The sequence below is a fragment of the Mastigoproctus giganteus genome, chromosome 14 (genome assembly GCF_048544385.1).
Source record: "Mastigoproctus giganteus isolate SK-2022 chromosome 14, ASM4854438v1, whole genome shotgun sequence".
NCBI classification, from domain to species: domain Eukaryota; kingdom Metazoa; phylum Arthropoda; class Arachnida; order Uropygi; family Thelyphonidae; genus Mastigoproctus; species Mastigoproctus giganteus.
In genome coordinates this window covers 93,662,164-93,681,390 of record NC_143588.1, presented here as the reverse complement: position 1 = coordinate 93,681,390, position 19,227 = coordinate 93,662,164, and the positions used below count along the sequence as shown (strand labels likewise).

At 37.7% G+C, this 19,227-nt stretch overlaps 1 protein-coding gene across 1 annotated transcript in view; it reads right to left on the bottom strand.

Annotated features, from left to right (window-relative positions):
* Positions 1 to 19,227, bottom strand: part of LOC150075377 (activating transcription factor 7-interacting protein 2-like) — a 52,513-nt gene that overhangs the window by 19,701 nt on the left and 13,585 nt on the right. Inside the window, exon 3 of the mRNA XM_090388467.1 lies at positions 534 to 633. Coding sequence (XP_090244593.1) covers positions 534 to 633 — 100 coding nt within the window. The remainder of the gene's footprint in view (positions 1 to 533; positions 634 to 19,227) is intronic.

Sequence of the window (19,227 nt, the reverse complement as noted above, 5' to 3'; positions counted from 1 at the left end):
TTTCGCTTATTAGAATTGCCGTTTAATAGAATCGTTTAATCTTCAATTCACAAACGTGATCACAATAACTGGTGCTTACTGTAATTATTTTATGGCACCAGCATAAAAAAAATAATAAATGCTGGCTTGTTGGGATTATTGATGTTTCAATTTATTGATGCTCAGATTTTCGACATGCTACTGTACTTGAAAGTGTTGCAAGCTGCTACAAATAAAGCAATGGTTTTAAAGATAAATATGATATTAATATTGCATAGCTGTACTTTTATGATTTGTCAGGAGTTCAATTACAGCTGAAAACAATCACTTTATGCACCTCCCAGAACTTATGATTATCTAATCATTACAAACTCAAAAGATATGGTTCTTTAAAGTCTTTTATGAGATTAATACAATCTGCTAACATAAAATATAAGCACCTTTATTTGATAACCAATGGAATAATCTATACATATTTGTTATAAGAACATATAAGCTAATGGTTAAATATATATTTACATTTTGTATACTAGCATTATTTCAAATAAACATACCATTTGCAGTTCTGGATATCTTTGCTGAAAGTTTTAGCTGGAAAGTCTTTAGCAGTTTTTTCCCTCTACAGACAGGTTCAAGATATATTGGAACTTTTGACTGAAATATTTTTAAATTACACTTGCATTTAAATATCAGAAAACATAAAGATATTTCTGAAATATATATCAGAAATATCAGATATATTTCAGATATATATTTTAAATATCAGATATTTAAATATCAGAAAACATATAGTGAAGTTCTAGTTCAAAATATTCATATTATTGTTAAATATTGCTGTATAAGTTTAAAAATGAAATATATAATTATTGAATGAAAAGCCCAAACATCACTTTCTGCAGTAATATGGTAGGATGTCCAATTATTAACCACCTGTTTATTTTAACATATATCTTAAAGAATTATATAACTGCCCATTATTTTGGGCTTTTCATTCAATAATTATATATTTCATTTTTAAACTTATACAGCAATATTTAACAATAATATGAATATTTTGAACTAGAACTTCACTATATGTAGTAACTTCTATTTATTTTACGTGTGTGTGTCAAACAGATTGGTATAGTGTTACCAAAAATATAGGGATACTAAAAGGGGGGAAAAATGTTTTACAGATAAGATTTTACAGTTTAACTACAGTAAGACTCATATCCATACAGCTGTATTTTATAGCACACTTAAATTATAAGACTTGCTACCACAAGCTGCCTTAGGTTGCACTACTAAGCAGCATCACTCTAAAGAATGAAACATAATGTTAATTATTAGTAATGTGGTGCCATCCTCAGACAGCCATTTCAGTGCTTGTTGGCACTTCACTAGTACAGAATCTGACAACCTAGTAATAGCTTAATTTGCAAAATGAGAAATGCTGAAAGGTGTGAATGTTAAGTTTCCAAATTTTTTTAGAGATCCATGTCTTTTCTTAAACTTTGTACCTTTTATTCCACCTGTGATATTAGTAGGATTTACATCCAGTGCCTTAAAACCGTGCTGGTTTTAAGGCACGGGCTAGCAAGGCCTTTGTCCAGGATGCCAAATTTTACAAATCATGAAAAAAAAAATATATATATATATACATATATCTTTAGTAAAGAGGGGCACCGAAAAATCTTTCTGCCTGGGGTGCAAAAATACCTTGGTGGGGCACTGCTTACACTCAATGTCAGTTATACTACAGTTATTATTTATTATTATTATTATAATAAATAACTATAGTATAACTGACATTTAAACCATATTATTTACAAACAGGCTAAGAGCATTTTATTAATTCATTTTGGAAGGTCAGATTTTTATATGATGTAAGGCAGGCAACTGCAACCTTTCCACCATTTGAGTTACTTTTAAAAAAATATCTCAAAATCAATCTGTTACAAGTTTTTTTTTTTTTACAATTGTTATCTATCTTAAATAAAATATGCTAGTTGAAGAACTATTGTAATATTTTTATTATGAAATACACATTAGGTAAGTACATTAAAATCTGAAGTTCTGAAGCAAACTAAATCAAACAATTAATGGGATTTCTGATATCTATAAGTAGATATATTTTTATTTCCATGTGCCATGATCAGCCAAAATATGTTTTATAATCCACCATTTGTGGGCTCTTGGTATAAGAAAATGTGCAAGGTTAAGTGGTATTTATTAATTAATGCAGCACTTTTCACCAATTTATCAAAAAGAAATATTTCCATGATCCTCAAGTTTACTGAAACAGTTTCTCTGTATCTTATTAGTCACATCCTGAGGTCGAGGGTTTCCTGTGCGGACGTGCCTTTCTGCCGCTCTTCGAATAGAGAAGTTTTTTCTGATTTATTTTCTGCTTTATTAGTTTAAATTGACATATTAACTTATTTCTAGAGTAGCTTTATATTCCTATTTACGGTACTTAAAGTTAAAATAACTTAGATAGAGATTTTGTAGGTATTACTTAGTATCGGAAAGGGTATCAAATCCACGTGTTTACCGTTCATAAACGGCCGCCATTGTTACGTGAAAATTAATCAGTAAAATCTATTAATCTTGTCTAACTTCATTGGCAACTAAATTGTAATTTTAACTATACATATAACCACTTAGGTTACGGAACATAAATAATTAGTAAAAATAAATAATTAATACATAACTTGATACAGAAGTTATATAAAGGGATTTCGTAGATAACACTCGTTACTGAAGCGCGATACAGCATATCCGGAATTCGATAGCATTAGCTTTGTATAGTATAGTGCATAATATAATATTGTCAATTAATCAGTACATCTATTAATCTTGTTAAACTTCATTGTCAATTAAATTGTACTTTTAACTATATACATATAACGACTTAGAGTACAAACGTAACAAATAATTAATACATACTTGATACGGAAGTTATATAAAGGGAACTCGTAGATAACACTCGATACCGAAAAATAAATATAGCGTTATAACTGTGTTAAGATACAAGTTTAAGGTTTTAATTTTGTTCTGAAATTGTAATTTTATTGACATTTAAATCGAAATCATGACTCTGACCAGAGCAGCAAAGCAAAAGGCTCAAGCTAATGGGAGTGCTGTGACTCAGGGGAGAACTGAGGGGGGCGGTTGCCCCCTGAATCACGGCCTTTTAAGATGCACTGTTTGCTTGATGTTTGCGGAGCAATCGGGTACGGGACATGATACTGCCATGGGGAATGTCTTTGTGTGTGCACGATGCAAGGAAATTAGGCGACAACTCGGCGTTGTTATGGGCCTATATGAGACCTTGAAGGACAGGGTGGATGCCCTCGAAGGAAATAAATTGAGGGGCCCATCAAGCTCTCAGCTGCCCACATCAACACCAGAGCTTGGACTTGGTCATCTTGCAACACAGAGGCAGCCCCCAAGGCAGAATGCGCTGGTCCAACAGGAACTAGTAGTTGTTGGTGACTCAATTGTCAGGGAAACGGGGAACATGCTTTGTAAAAAGGATAGGTGGAACAGGACCAGGGTATGTCTGCCAGGGGCAAAGGTTGATGACGTTGTAGAGCAGATATCATCTTTTAAGGGCACAAAAGGTGATATAGTTGTACACGTTGGCACTAATGATATTAAGAGTAGGAGACCAGCGGAATTACTTAACAAGTACAGGTCACTGTTGAAAAAAAGCCGTGAAGTAGGGTTGAATTTGAAAGTGTCTGCAATTCTGCCCAGACACGATAGGAGGGAGTATATGATGAGAGCCTTGTCGATCAATTCGGCCCTGGAAAGATTGTGCAAGGCTGAAGGGGTAGAATTTTTTTCAGCCTGGACTGTACTTGTTAACAGGAGAGATTGCTTCTACAGGGATGGGATACACTTAAATAGAAAGGGTGCAAGAATATTTGCTGATGCTATCGAGGCAGTGTTAGGTGGGTCGGAAAACTGCTAGCTTGGGGGGAGACAAAGACTAATGGATTAACAGTAGCCACTGGCAGAGGTGAAAGAGATTCTTGCACTGCTTCTATTGGAATGAGCAGAAGCCTGAAAAACAAGATGCAGGATATTTCAGAGACTGCTGGAAGTCATTGCGGTACAAGTAAACACATGGGTTGTGTTAGGGTAGCTAAGAATAGAAACAGGTGCATGTATACTTGCGTGTACACTAATGCTAGGAGTTTAGTAAATAAATTTGATGAATTTGAGGTATTACTCAAAACATCAAAGGCAGATATTGTTGGGATATCAGAGACGTGGTGTCACACAGATATAAGGAATGCAGAACTGGAATTTGGGGAGTACAACGTCTACAGAAAGGATAGACAGGATAGGAAGGGAGGAGGGGTTATGCTATTAGTTAAAAAACACATAAAATCCAAGGAAGTGAAGCCAGTTGACATCGCTGGACAGTGCAGTGTTGAGTCAGTTTGGTGTGACATAAGCATAGGTAAATCAAAATTGAGAGTGGGAGTGTGCTATAGGCCTAATGACTCTGATGAGTATAATAAGATACTGTACAGGGAAATAGAATGGGCCAGTAAATCAGAGAGTCTTATAATGGGGGATTTTAATTTCCCAGATATTGACTGGAATTTGTGGGTTGGTCACTCACACACTAGCAAGGCTTTTGTGGATTTATTGGATGATTGTTTTCTACACCAGCATGTTCGGGAGGCAACTAGAGGGAGTAATACTCTTGATCTGATTATCAGTAGTGATTCTTCATGCATTAGGAATCTGCAGATAAATGAACCACTGGGTGGCAGTGATCACAGTGTGCTGAAGTGGGATTTACTCAAGGAGGTAACTACCATCAGAGGTAAAGGGAAGGGTTTTTGCTTTCGCAAAGGCGACTATGATGGTCTGAGACAGTATTTAAATTCTATACAGTGGGACCAACTGAAGATGTTACCAACAGCAAATTCAAAATGGGAAGCATTCAAGGAACTAATCTTGGAAGCTACCAGGCTTTATATACCAACCAAGAAATATTGTTCAAGGTTCAGGCCAAAATGGTTGTCAGATGAACTAATGAGACATATGGCAGAGAAGAAAAATGCATGGGATACATACAAATTAATGGGTGACGTGGAAGCCTATGATAGATATAAGTTGGTCTGTAACCAAGTCACAAAGGAGATTAGGCAGGCAAAGGCAGATTATGAGAAATCCTTGGCAAAGGATGCAAAGAAAAACAGAAAAGAGTTCTTTACCTATTTAAACTCAAGAAGGAAAGGGATGAATCAGATTGGTCCACTGGATGTTGATGGTTCAACAGTTGAGGATCCAGCTCAGGTGGCTAACAATCTAAACGAGTATTTTGCATCTACATTCACACATGAGGAGTTATTCAGGAAGGGGAATGTCGTAGATGAAGTAAACATTGGCAGTGAGCTAGATGATTTTCTAATAACTGAGAGGAAAGTGGAGGAGAAATTGTTGAGGATAAACATAAAAAAGGCACCCAGGGTGGATGGGATCTATCCAGTTATATTAAAGGAGGCAGCAAAGGAAGTAAGCAAACCGCTAGCCATAATTATGAGAGCTTCTTTGGACTCAGGGGAGGTACCCATGGACTGGAGATGTGCAAATGTAACCCCAATTCACAAAGGAGGATCAAAGGCTGACACACGTAATTATAGACCTGTGAGCTTAACTTCTGTTCCAGGAAAATTAATGGTGGCACTGGTTAAAGAAGCACTGCAGGATCATCTGGACAAGAATTCAGTTATAGCTCAGACACAGCATGGGTTTGTTAAGGGCAGGTCTTGTCTGACCAATTTGATTGGATACTATGATGTAGTCACAAAAGAACTGGATGCAGGGAATAACTTTGATATTATATATTTGGATCTTAGAAAGGCTTTTGATACTGTTGCGCATGGAAGACTGCTGCACAAATTGGAGAATTGTGGCATTCGAGGCAAATTGCTGCTATGGATAAAGGGATGGTTGAGTGGCAGAAGACAGAGAGTGGTAATCAATGGACACTGCTCAACGTGGACTAATGTTATTAGTGGAGTTCCTCAGGGTTCAGTGTTGGGTCCATTGTTGTTTTCTGTATTTATAAATGATATTGATGATGGTGTATCAGGCTTAATGTCCAAGTTTGCAGACGATACAAAGGTTGGCAGGGTTGTTAAGGACACTACTGATACTATGCTGCTGCAACAGGATCTGGAAAGGTTGAGCAGATGGGCTGAGAGGTGGCAAATGAAGTTTAACATTGACAAATGTAAAGTACTACATATGGGAAACAGTAACCCCAGATCAACGTATCAACTCTGTGGTACTACGCTGACAATGGTAGAGAATGAAAAGGACCTGGGGGTAATTGTGCAGGCAGATATGAAGTTCTCTGAGCAGTGCAGACGAGCTGCAAGAGTAGCTCATGGTGTCTTGTCAATGATATACAGGAATTTTTCTAGCAGGGACAGGGATGTGATTATTCCCTTGTATAAGGCATTGGTCAGGCCACACCTTGAGTACTGTATACAGGTCTGGAGGCCTCATTTCAAGAAGGATGTAGAGCTGCTGGAACGAGTACAGAGAAGGGCAACAAGATTAGTGAATGGAACAAAGGGTTGCTCTTACGAAGAAAGGCTTAAGTTTTGCAAATTACAGAGCCTGGAGACTAGGCATCGCCGAGGTGATCTGATAGAGGTGTATAAGGCTTTGAATGGCTTGAGCATGCTCAATGCCGATGGGATTCTTCCTCTTGCTCAGAATAATCAACTGAGAGGGCATAAATTCAAATTGAGGAAGGACGGATGTCGGATAGATGTGCGGAAATTCGCCTTTAGCCAGCGGGCAGTTGGTTTGTGGAATAGACTTCCATCGCTTGTTGTTGAAGTTGATAGCCTAAACAAATTTAAGGCTCAGCTGGACAGGTATTTCGAACGAATTGAGGGGTGAAATGGGAGTAGTGGTTGTTTTTTTTTTTTTTTTTTTTATTGGCTGATGCTGAATAAGCTTGCTTTCTTGCATCATATGCCTCTACTAATGCTAATGCTAACATAAATCAAGATGTAAACAGAGACACCATCCTGCTGAAAATGGTAAGGTCCTGCACCATAAGAATGGATCAGTTTTGGAAGAGTGGCATTATCAAGGATGTCACAATATCACAACCTTTGGGTACCACCACAAAAACCATGAAAAGTTAGCCCAAACCATTAAACTTTTACAACCATTGCTGCACAATTGGGATGATGCAATTTATTTCAAAACATTCTCCAGGTCAGTTCTTCAAATCGCTACTGGTCCAAATTCTTTTTAAGCAATGTGGCCTACTTTTGGGCATTAATCACCTCCCAATTTTTGCATTAACAGCTTCCCTGGTATTCCTTTATCAATGTCATTAAGGAAGATCAGAAAGGGACAATACACTTACTATGGTAGTCCACTCTGAGAAATGCACTATGACCACCCTCTGCCTCCTACCCTTAAATCAGTCGCTGATAATATTCCCCATAATTATTTTTATTTTTTAAATTTATACAGAAGATATTTTCTCCAGTTTTATACTGTTCATACTATGAAAACTGCACAAATGAAGCTGAGGAGTATATCATTAGTAACACTGAATACAGACGATTGTTTATTGAAAAAACTTTTGAGTCTAAAGACAACTAAGGTCCTTGGCTGATAGCATACACCTATTAATTTTGAGAGAGGCAGAAAGAGGACATTAAGATTACTTATTGGGCTTGAAAAGAGATTCCTTTGGATTGGAATAGTGTTAACATTCCACCAATACATAAGAGGTGGTTTTAAGGCAAAACAGCCAATCTGACCTCAGTGGTGGGGCAAATATAATGGAGGCAATACAAGGAATAGGAGTGTAATTCAGAGACATTTAGATAAAAACAGAATCCTGAAGGAAACACTACCAGTAAACAGAAAATCATGTTTAACCAAATTATCTGATCTGTTTTGATGGAGTCACTCATGAGCTGGATGTAGAAAATAATTGCAATATTGTTTATTTTGAGACAATTATAAATTATAAACATTTTTATGTTTATAATTTAAAACCAATCAGGTTTTAGCAAAGCATTTGACTCAGTCTCACATGAGAGATTACTGTATAAGTTGGAACATGTTGAGATCATAGGTAGATCTTTAAATGGATTGCAGGATGGCTATAGGATAGGATTCAGAGGGTTGGGATTAATGATTACCTTTCAGACTGTACTAATGTTAGAAGTGGGCTACCCCCATGGACCAAGACCACTCTTGTTTCTGATTTCCTTTGATAACATCAATGAAGGGAGGGAGGTCTCAAGGTTGGGAGAGTGGTTAATGATCAGCACTCCTTCGGGATAACTTAAATATGAGTGAAGAACCCTCTAGGGTCAGAAGTTTGATATATAAGTTTTAGCAGATATTGACTGAATCACACGGGCAGCTTGTTGATAGGCACTATGGAACTGCAACACCCCAGCTTTTTAAATCTAAATATACAGTCAACGGAGTTACAGTAGACTCTCGATTTTCAGGGATAGATTGTAAAAAAAAATTCCCGGATAATCAATTTACTGGTTAATATAAAAATACAGTAAGTCCCCGATACACGTAAGGGATACATTCCAGTACTTCTTACGTAAGTCGAGTTTTATGTAACTCGGGTATGACTAATAAAATATTGCTACTACAGGAGTCCCTTGATTAGCGCGATCAATTGGTTCTGCGAAAATGGCACGCTAATCGAAGTTAATAATCAATACAAAATAGCCTAATTCGGTCCAAGACCTACAATATACCAATTAATATTTTTAAAAATACGTTTTTGGCGAAGGTAAAGAAAGCCTGCACGAGAAGCATGCAAAAGTTCGATGAAATTTACCGGTAAAAGTACTTTGCCGTAAAGGCATTTGTTTTGTTTTGTTTTGTTATTTGGTTTTTAGGAGAATTAGCCACTAAGGCCATATATAAGGCTTAATGTCGAAGTTTGCAGATGATACAAAGGTTGGCAGGGTTGTTAATGACAGTAATGGCAGTGTGCTACTGCAACAGGATCTGGATAATTTGGGCAGATGGGCTAAGAAGTGGCAACTGAAGTTTAACCTTGACAAATGCAAAGTACTGCATATGGGTAGAAGTAACCCCAGAGAAACGTACGAACTGTGTGGTACTACACTTAAGGTGGTAGAAAATGAAAAAGACCTGGGAGTAATTGTGCAGTCAGATATGAAGTTTTCTGAGCAATGCAGACAGGCTGCCAGGGCAGGTCATGGGGTTTTGTCAATGATATATAGGAATTTTGCTAGCAGGGAAAAGGAGGTGATTATCCCTCTGTATAAGGCAATGGTCAGGCCACGCCTTGAGTACTGCGTACAGGTCTGGAGGCCTCATTTTAGGAAGGATGTAGATTTACTTGAGCGTGTACAGAGAAGGGCAACAAGATTGGTGAGGGGAATGAAGGGATCCTCTTACCAAGAGAGGCTTAAGTTCTGCAAATTGCAGTGGCTGGAGACTAGGCACCTGCACGGTGATCTGATTGAGGTGTATAAGGCCTTGAATGGGTTGAGCACGCTGAATTCTGATGGGATCCTTCCACTTGTTCAGATTACGAACCTAAGGGGGGGCATAAATTCAAATTAAGAAAAGACAGATGTAGAATAGATGTGCGGAAATTTGCCTTTAGCCAGTGGGTGGTTAATTGCTGGAACAAACTTCCATCTGTCGTTGTGGAAGTTGATAGGTTGAATAAATTTAAGGAGGAACTGGACAGGCATTTGAAGGGAATGGTGTGATTTTTTTTTTTTTTATTTATTTTTTTTTTTTTTGGCTGATGCTGCATAAGCTCATACATTTGCTTTCTTGCATCACATGCCACTACTACTACTACTGCTACTATATTGCTCCGGGAATATGCGGTGGTCATTCCCTGACCATTCCGCATCCTCCGTATTTGGTGGTGACAGGATCGAACCCCGGTCTAATCAAGAAGCGTGTGTTACGCTTCTTGATGCCACTTCAAGAAGTGGCATCAAGAAGCCAAATGCCACTTCAAATGCCACTTGGCTACGGAGGCGCCAATGGCATTTGTATTATTCCTTGGTAAACAGATGGTGGGTGTTATCGATCAGGAGTAGAAGTTGAATCCCATGGGAGTTTGAAACCCTCCCGAAGTGGAGGGGGTAACTTGACCTTTTTTCTTAACAATCACTGGTGGACTTTTTTTTTTTTTTTTTTTTTGATTTGGTAGTTGTTGGCGCATCGGCTTCTGTGGCCATATTGCACCTCCCAAGGTTTTTGCAGTACTTTGATCCAAGCCCGAGGCGGGAATCGAACCCGCGACCTTTGGGTTGCCGGGCAGGTACTTTACCCACTCGGCTAGCCCGGTCGGCCACTGGTGGACTAGTGGATAAATTGTTTATTAAGAAAAAAAAAAAAAAAAGGCAAAGGAAGCCCACACGACAAGCATGGCAAACTTCGAAAACATTTTTTACGACACCAGAACTTCCAATATGACTCTGTTCGTGATTCAATTAGTTTACTGAGCAAGCAACAATACAAATACCGTTACGGCAAAGCACTTTTACCGGTAAGTTTCATCGAACTTTTGCATGCTTCTGGTGCAGGCTTTCTTTACCTTAGCCACGTTTTTATGGCAAATTAATGTACAGCAGTATAAAAGCAAAGGATAATTATAAATATTTACAGTACAGTAATCAAAAGTTTATTGAAATTAAAAAATTACAATACAGAACTCACTTTATTTCTTTGAAAAATATTTCAAAAGGCTGGTTTGCATTAGCATTATGATGAGCGGCATACAATGCAAGAAAGCAAGCTTGTGCAGCATCAGCCGAAAAAAAAACCCTCCCATTTCATCCCTCCATTTGTTCCAAATGCCTGTCCAGCTCAGCCTTAACTGTATTTAGGCTATTAGCTTCCACAACAAAAGATGGAAGCCTGTTCCACCAATCAACTACCTGCTGGCTAAAGGCAAATTTCCGCACATCTATTCTACAACTATCTTTCCTCAATTTGAAACTGTGCCCCCCTCAGGTTCTTAGTCTGAGCAAGTCGAAGAATCCCATCAGAATTCAGCTTGCTCAACCTGTTCAAGGCCTTATACACCTCAATCAGATCACCTCGCAGGTGCCTACGCTCTAGGCGCTGCAATTTGCAGAACTTAAGCCTTTCTTGGTAAGAGCACCTATTTGTTCCCCTCACCAGTCTTGTTGCTCTTCTTTGTACTTGTTCTAGCAACTCTACATCCTTCCTAAAATGAGGCCTCCAGACCTGTACACAGTATTCTAGGTGTGGCCTGACAATTGCCTTGTATAACGGGATTATCACCTCCCTGTCCCTGCTAGCAAAATTCCTATATATCATTGACAAGACTCCATGACTTGCCCTGGCAGTCTGTCTGCACTGCTCAGTGAACTTCATATTTGGCTGCACAATTACCCCCAGGTCTTTTTCACTTTCCACTTCCCTGAGTGTAGTACCACCCAGTTGGTATGTTTCTCTTCAGTTATTGCTACCCATATGCAGTACTTTGCATTTGTCAAGGTTAAACTCCAGTTGCCACTTCTCAGCCAATTTTTCCAACTTATCTAGATCCAATTGTAGTAGTATACTGTCATTACCGTCGTTAACAACTCTACCAACTTTTGTACCATCTGCAAACTTGGACATTAAACCTGATATACCTTTATCAATATCATTGATAAATATACAAAACAACAATGGGCCCAACAACGAACCCTGGGGAACTCCACTAATAACATTTGTCCACGAAGATCAATGTCCATTGATTACCACTCTCTGCTGTCTACCACTCAACCATCCCTTTATCCATTGTAGCAGCTTACCCTTGATGCCATAACCTCTCCAATTTTTACAGCAGTCTTCCGTGTGCAACAGTATCAAAAGCTTTCCTGAAATCCAAGTATATGATATCAAAATTATTTTTGGCATTCAGTTCCTTTGTGACCACATCACAGTAACCAATCAAATTGGTCAGACAACACTTCCCTTTGACAAACCCATGCTGTGACAACTATTACTGAAGTCTTGTCTAGATGATCCTACAATGCTTCTTTAACCAGTGATTCCATTATTTTCCCCAGAACACAAGTTAAACTACCAGGTCTGTAGTTACTTGTGTCACCTTTTTAACCTCCTTTGTGAATTGGTGATATATTTGCACACCTCCAGTCCATGGGGACCTCCCCTGAATCCAAGGAAACTCTCATAATTATGGCTAAGTGTTTGCTTACTTCCTTTGCTGCCTCCTTTAATATAACTGGATAGATCCCATCCACCCCAGGTGCCTTCCTTATGTTTAAATTCAACTATTTCTCCTCCACTTTGCCCTCAGTTATTACAAAATCACTTAGCTCCATGTTAGCATTTGATAAACTTCTGGCACTCCCCTCATTGAATAACTCCTCGTGTGTGAATGTAGAGTCAAAATACTCATTCAGTTTATCAGCAACTTGAGCATGATCATCAATAGTCAACCCATCTATATTAAGTGGTCCAATCTGATTCATCCCTTTCCTTCTTGAGTTTACATAAGTAAAGAACTCCTTGCTGTTTTTCTTTGCATCCTTTCCCAAAGATTTCTCATAACCTGCCTTTGCCTGCCTAACCTCCTTTGTGATTTGATTACAGACTAGTTTATACCTGCCATAGGCTTCTGTGTCGCCTGATACTTTATATGCATCCCATACATTCTTCTTCTCTGCCGCTAGCTTTATTAATTAATCTGACATCGATTTAGGCCTAAACCTTGAACAATATTTCTTGATTGGAATGAAAAGCCTAGTAGCCTCCAAAATTAAGTCCCTGAAGGCTTCCCATTTAGAATTCACTGTTGGTAACATCATCAGTTGATCCCACTGTACAGAATTTAAAAACTGTCTGAGACCTCTGTAGTCACCTTTACGAAAGGAAAAGCCCTTCCCTTTAGCCTTGATGGTAGTTACATCTTTAAGTAATTCCCACATGAATACATTGTGATCGCTGTCGCCCAGTGGTTCCTTTATCTGCAGATTCTTAATGCATGCAGAATCACTGCTGATAATCAGATCAAGAGTATTACTCTCTCTGGTTGCCTCTCGAACATGTTGCTGTATAAAGCAGTCATCCAATAAATCCACAAAAGTCTTGCTAGTGTGCGAGTAACCAACCCATAAGTTCCGGTCAATATCTGGAAAGTTAATATCTCCCATTATAAGACATTTTGATTTACTGGCCCACACTATTTCTCTGCACAATTGCTCATTATACTCATCAGATTCATTAGACCTATAACACACACCTACTCTCATTTTTCCTTTCCCAGTGCTTATTTCACACCAAACAGACTCAACACTGCATTGTCCACCAACATCAATTGGATGCACTTCCTTAGATTTTACGTGTTTCTTAACTAACAGCATAACCCCTCCTGCCTTCCTATCCTGTCTATCCTTTCTGTACACATTGTACTCCCCAAATTCCAATTCTGCACTGTTTATGTCTATGTGACACCACGTCTCTGATATCCCAACAATATCTGCACACCTCCAGTCCAACAATATCTGCACATGTCCAGTCCTTGACCAGCACTTTAAGCTCATCAAATTTATTAACTATACTCCTAGCATTGGTGTACATGCAAGTATACATGCACCTGTTCCTATTCTTAGCTACCCTAACACAGCCCATGTATTTACTTGTTCCACTATGACTCCCAGCAGTCCTGGAAATCTCCATTACCTTGCTTTCCAGTTTGCTGCCCATTCTAATAGAAGCAGTGCAAGAACCACTTTTGCCTCTGCCTGCGGAGACTGTTAACCTTTTAGTCTGTGTATCCTCCTAGCAGGTTTCCGACCCACCTAACACTGCCTCGATAGCATCAGCAAATATTCTTGCACCCCTTCTATTTAAGTGTATCCCATCCCTGTAGAAGCAGTTTCTCCTGTCAACAAGTACAGACCAGGCTGAAAAAAATTCTACCCCTTGGGTCTTGCACAATCTCTCCAGGGCCGAATTAATTGACAAGGCTCTCATCATATACTCCCTCCTATCATGTCTGGGCAGTATTGCAGGCACTTTCACATTTAACCCTAACTTGCAACTTTTTTTCAACATTGACCTGGACTTTATGAGTAAATCTGCAGATCTCTTACTCTTAATGTCATTAGTTCCAACGTGTACAATAATATCACCTTTTGTGCCCTGAAAAGATGATATCTGCTCTACAAATCATCAACTTTTGCCCCTGGCAGACATACCCTGGTCTTGTTCCACATATTCTTCTTACATAGTATATTCCCCGTCTCTCTGACAATAGAGTCACCAACAATAACTAGTTCCTTTGGGACCAGCGCATTTTGCCTTGGAGATTGCCTCTGTGTTGCCTGATGCACAGGAGTGATCTCAGTCATTGAGCTAGGCAGCTGAGAGCCTGATGGGCCCCTCATATTAATTTCTTCGAGGGCCTTTATCCTATACCTCAAGCTCTCATAGACGCTCATCAGAACGCTGAGTTGGCGCCTAATTTCTTGACACTCCAGACACCTAGCAAACACACACAAAGGCTAGATCATGTCCTGTTTTAGAAATGTCAGCAAACATTTCACATTTCTTGAGACTGTGATGCATTGGAGAATCGCCCCCTTTGTTTCTCCCCCGAGCCTCAGCACTCTCACTAGTCTGTGATCTTTGCTTTGCAGCTCTAGTCTGGGTCATGATTTCTGCTTAAATACAATGTAATTAACAATGAAATTTAATAAGATTAATAATATTTTTGATTAATTGATAATACTATAATAAGCTAACCGATTCCTAATACAGTGCTTTGTATTACGCTATCTAGTTTTACTATATACCTTACGGTATCGGTTCGAGATATATATATGTTAAGCTATTTCTTATCGACTACAATATGGCGGCTACTTCAACAATATTGGTGCCAACACCGGGAGTTGTAACTTCCAAAAATCACTGGTTAAATTCAAAATAAGAAGCTAACGAACGCTACTAAACCTATTTAATATCTCCGTAAAACAAAATGTACTATGTTAAATAACGAAAGTACGTTAAAAATTAAAAAATACTTATCCCTTTACAGCAGCCAAAAATCCACGATCCATACTGTTCTGCGATCCCAGTTCCTTCTCAATTTTGCGCAGACTTTTCTTTCTTCCTTTCATCATAAATTTGCCTGTATGGATACACATCTTTTTCAATGTTCCTGCAAATTTGCACACTGCGCTCGATGTCTGGGTCTACATCCATGATTAGTTGTTTCAAATTTTCAGTTACGCGAAATATTCCTTCAAGTTCTTTTAATGTCAACTTCTTTTCTTGAACATTTTCTTCCTTGCAAATTTCCACCTTGTCATATGCTCGTTGTTCATCAATATTAATAAAATTTTAAATGCAAGATTATTTTCTTCACAGTAGGCCTTAACTTTCGAACAAAAATAGATAGTGTACCACTCTTCAAATAAAGCTTTCGTGACCCAAGTTTTTCTATTAGAGCACCAAACAACAGGTAGGCTTGCTTTATTAAAACCTTTACCGAAAGATCTGGGAGTTTCATTTCTATAGATAACCATGGGTTTTAATTTCAAATCGCCTTCTGCATTGCTTCCCAATAAAAGTGTTATTCTATCTTTGGAAACTTTATAGCCTGGTTCAGCCTTTTATTTTTTTGCTAGAAAGTTTTTTTTTGGCATTCGTTTCCAAAAAAGGCCTGTTTCATCAACATTAAATATTTGTTGAACTGCATAGCCGCTGTCATCAACAATTTTCTTTAAAATTTCGGGATATTTCGTGGCTGCATCTTTATCTGCACTTGTGGCTTCTCTAGTTAATGCAACATTATGCAGTCCTGTTCTTTTCTTAAAACATTCAAACCAGCCTTTACTGGCAGTGAAATTTTCTTCAGTTACCGCTCTACCCAAGTTTTCTATTGTTGACTTTTCCTTTAACATTGCAAAAATACTCAAAAAATTCTTTTTTGATTGCAGTCTTCTATCCAAATGGCTGAAAGACGTTCCATCTCAATCATCGTAACACTTCTATTTCTTGTGGTTCGTGCATGTGCTGACAATGAAGCAAGCTTACCTTTTTCCTTATATGAACTGGCTTTACTTAAAATCGTCCAAATCATTGATTCAGGCATTCCATGAAGTCAAGAAATTTGCATTTTACTATCACCATCTTTAAATCTTTTTACGACTTCAATTTTTTCATCTAACGTTATCACTTTTCTTTTCTTTTTACTAGAGGCACTATCAGATACACTTTTCCTTTTATCCATAGGTAATAATTACGTAATATATAAAAAATTTAATAGAAATTAATGTAATTAATTAGTATGCACAGTAATTAATGGCGTGATATACACGGGAGTCTGCACGTTAACACGCAACGCAAGAACTGAAAGCAACTGATCTGCATGTACATAATAAATGTGGTGCGGCTGGTGTTGTCCTTCAGAGCATAATGTTAGAAAATATTTCAATTGTTGTAATAATACACATTTGAAATAATCCATTTATTTTTATTTTCTTATGGTAGAAAAACAAACTAGCCTCCCACACTGTATCTTGCATTCGTTTTTGTTTATTTCTTGATGGAGAAGGTATGACGCGACGCAAAATAAACAGTAACTCCCTTTTGTGAACAGAGCCATGCACTCACTAAGAAAACAAGCGATGTGTTTCTATAATGTTCTCTAATGTTATGCATACTTTAGCAGTGTATTTACATTCGTAGCTTTATACTAACATTCACAGCATCACCAGCTTCAGTTTCTTTAGGCCAAACCAAAATTGGTAGCTAAATATAAACCGTGCTAATTCGAGCCTCACGCTAATCGAGGGATTCCTGTATATCCCTGATATGTCAAAATTACAAATGTCTCATAATATCCTCAGAAGAATGAAGAAAAATACTTATATATTTTTAATTATTTCACTCTGGGCGTTACTTTTCTTCCAAACAGCTGTTCACTCTGTACAAATCGCAAATCCGCCCTACCATGGAACATTGTTCCCACATCTGGAGTGTACCCCCAAAACCTCTCTCAGGCTTCATTCTAGATTCCATTCAGAAGAGGCCAGTTAGGTTAATTAATGACTCATCTCTAACAGTCTAATGTGTCATAGACGTTCTGTTTCTGCTGCATGTCTTTTTACAGGTACTTCAATGGGCACTGTTCTTCTGAATTGGCTTCTATAATTCCCGCTATCTCTTTCAAAACAGTCTAAACACATGCTGACACCAGCCAACATCCATTTACTGTCCAACTTCGAACTCACAGAACCAACTTTTCATCTTCCTCGTTTATTCATTAAACTGCCGTTTTCTGGAACAACCTTCCTTCATACGTATTTCCTGAAAATTACAGTCTACAGAAGTTCAAGTCTAATGTCAACAAATATCTTCTTTCGTCATCTCAACCTCCAACCCAAGCACGGTACTAAACACTACAGGTTCTAATACCTCTCGTGTTTCGGGTTTTCATAAAAATTAAAAACTTTATCTGGGGATGGAGATGAAATAGCCGGATGGCACATAAGAAAAGAAAACATAAAAGGAAGAAAAAAAACGCATGTTATTGTACTGTAAAAATTGATTTGTATTTCGTAGCCTTGGTTATTATAGTTGACTTCATTGGTGCCGATTGCTTCACCACTTCTCGTATTCTTTCTTTCTCCTTTATTGTGTTCACCATTGCCACTGACAAATCTGAATTCCGCACAATACTTGTTAATGTTTGGCCATTTTCATACATCCTTATTATTTTAATTTTCTGATCCAACTCGATTGCTTTCCTTTTCTTGATAGATTTACTAGTACCACTGTCACTTATTCTCTTAGTTGGCACCATGATAACAGTCAAAATTAAATTTTCTGAAAAGAACTTCACAGGGTTAAGGTGAAAACTCATTATTATCACTCCACGTGAGCTCGCGTTTTACTAAAGCACATTTTCTGAGGTCACTGCTATAAAACAATAAAAAAAATTTGCACTTTCTGGTTTATTGGGCTTTTCTGTTAGTGCATCTAATTATAAACTGGTAGTAAACTTGATGTTACTGCATTTGCAATAATATCGATAGCTGGAATTCTGTGGGTTTTTACGTTATTATGTCGAAATGTGTTTCCCCTTCACTGCAATCTTCAATCATATAAAAAAATATAAATAACGTAATGTAAATCCGAAGTTACATACGTCGGGGACTTACTATAACGAAAAACGTTCAGCAACCTACATAAAAAGTATGGCGATAGATAAAAAACGAAAAAACTTACCACACACTACTCGCATGTTGGACACGCATTTATTTTTTACGATGTTGATTTTAAATCAAATAGCTTCCCTTTATTTTTTAAGATGTCCCGTATTGTTTTCCCACCAACATTATAATGGTTCTTTAGAAATTTAATTAACGGATGCACCCTTTTCAAACTTTTGAATAATTTGAAGTTTTTGTTTAATTGAAAGCACAACTCTTGTGTTTGTCCACCATTTTTGCGATTTCTAAACAAAAAAAAAAAAAAAAAAATTCTGCCATTCCTGACATAAATAACGAAACAAAATTTGTCCTTTTGCAGTGTAACAGAACACAACAATTGATGCGATGCACTAAAACAAACTAAACATTTGGTCTGTTTTTTTTTTTTAATTGGTGGGTGTGTAGATAGCAGGGGTTGCAAGATAATAGGTACATTAATCTCCCAATGACGACTTATAACGCTGCTTCTTGTCGCTTATTTACGACTGGCAAAACATGTTTATACCTATTCTAGTTGTTACTTGAATTTTATGATTTCTGGTTGATTTTTTTTTTTTTTTTTAAATTTGGAGTCTTGAGGTGTCCCAGTTAATCCGATCCCAGTAAATTGAGTCTGTTGTATATGAAATTTTGTGAAGAACAATGCAACGCAATGAATATTTTTATTAACAGGTCCCACATATAGTATACTCATCGTCTATTTCCAATAATCAAAAAAAATAAATAAAATAAAACATAAATAATTGCTTTATTTAATACAGCCCTGCCCATCCAAGCCCAACCATAGCCTAAGGCCTTTGGTTCATGGAAAAATAACTATTTCCAATAATCATTTCAATAATAAACGAATAAAACACGAAATCGCTTTCAACCTTGAAGTTTAACCGTAGGCGGAACTGTGCGCTAGACAGTTCCACACTTTGCTCCTATTGGTTGAGTCAATGCCTGGTTGCCAATATGCATTTTTTAGAGGTAACAA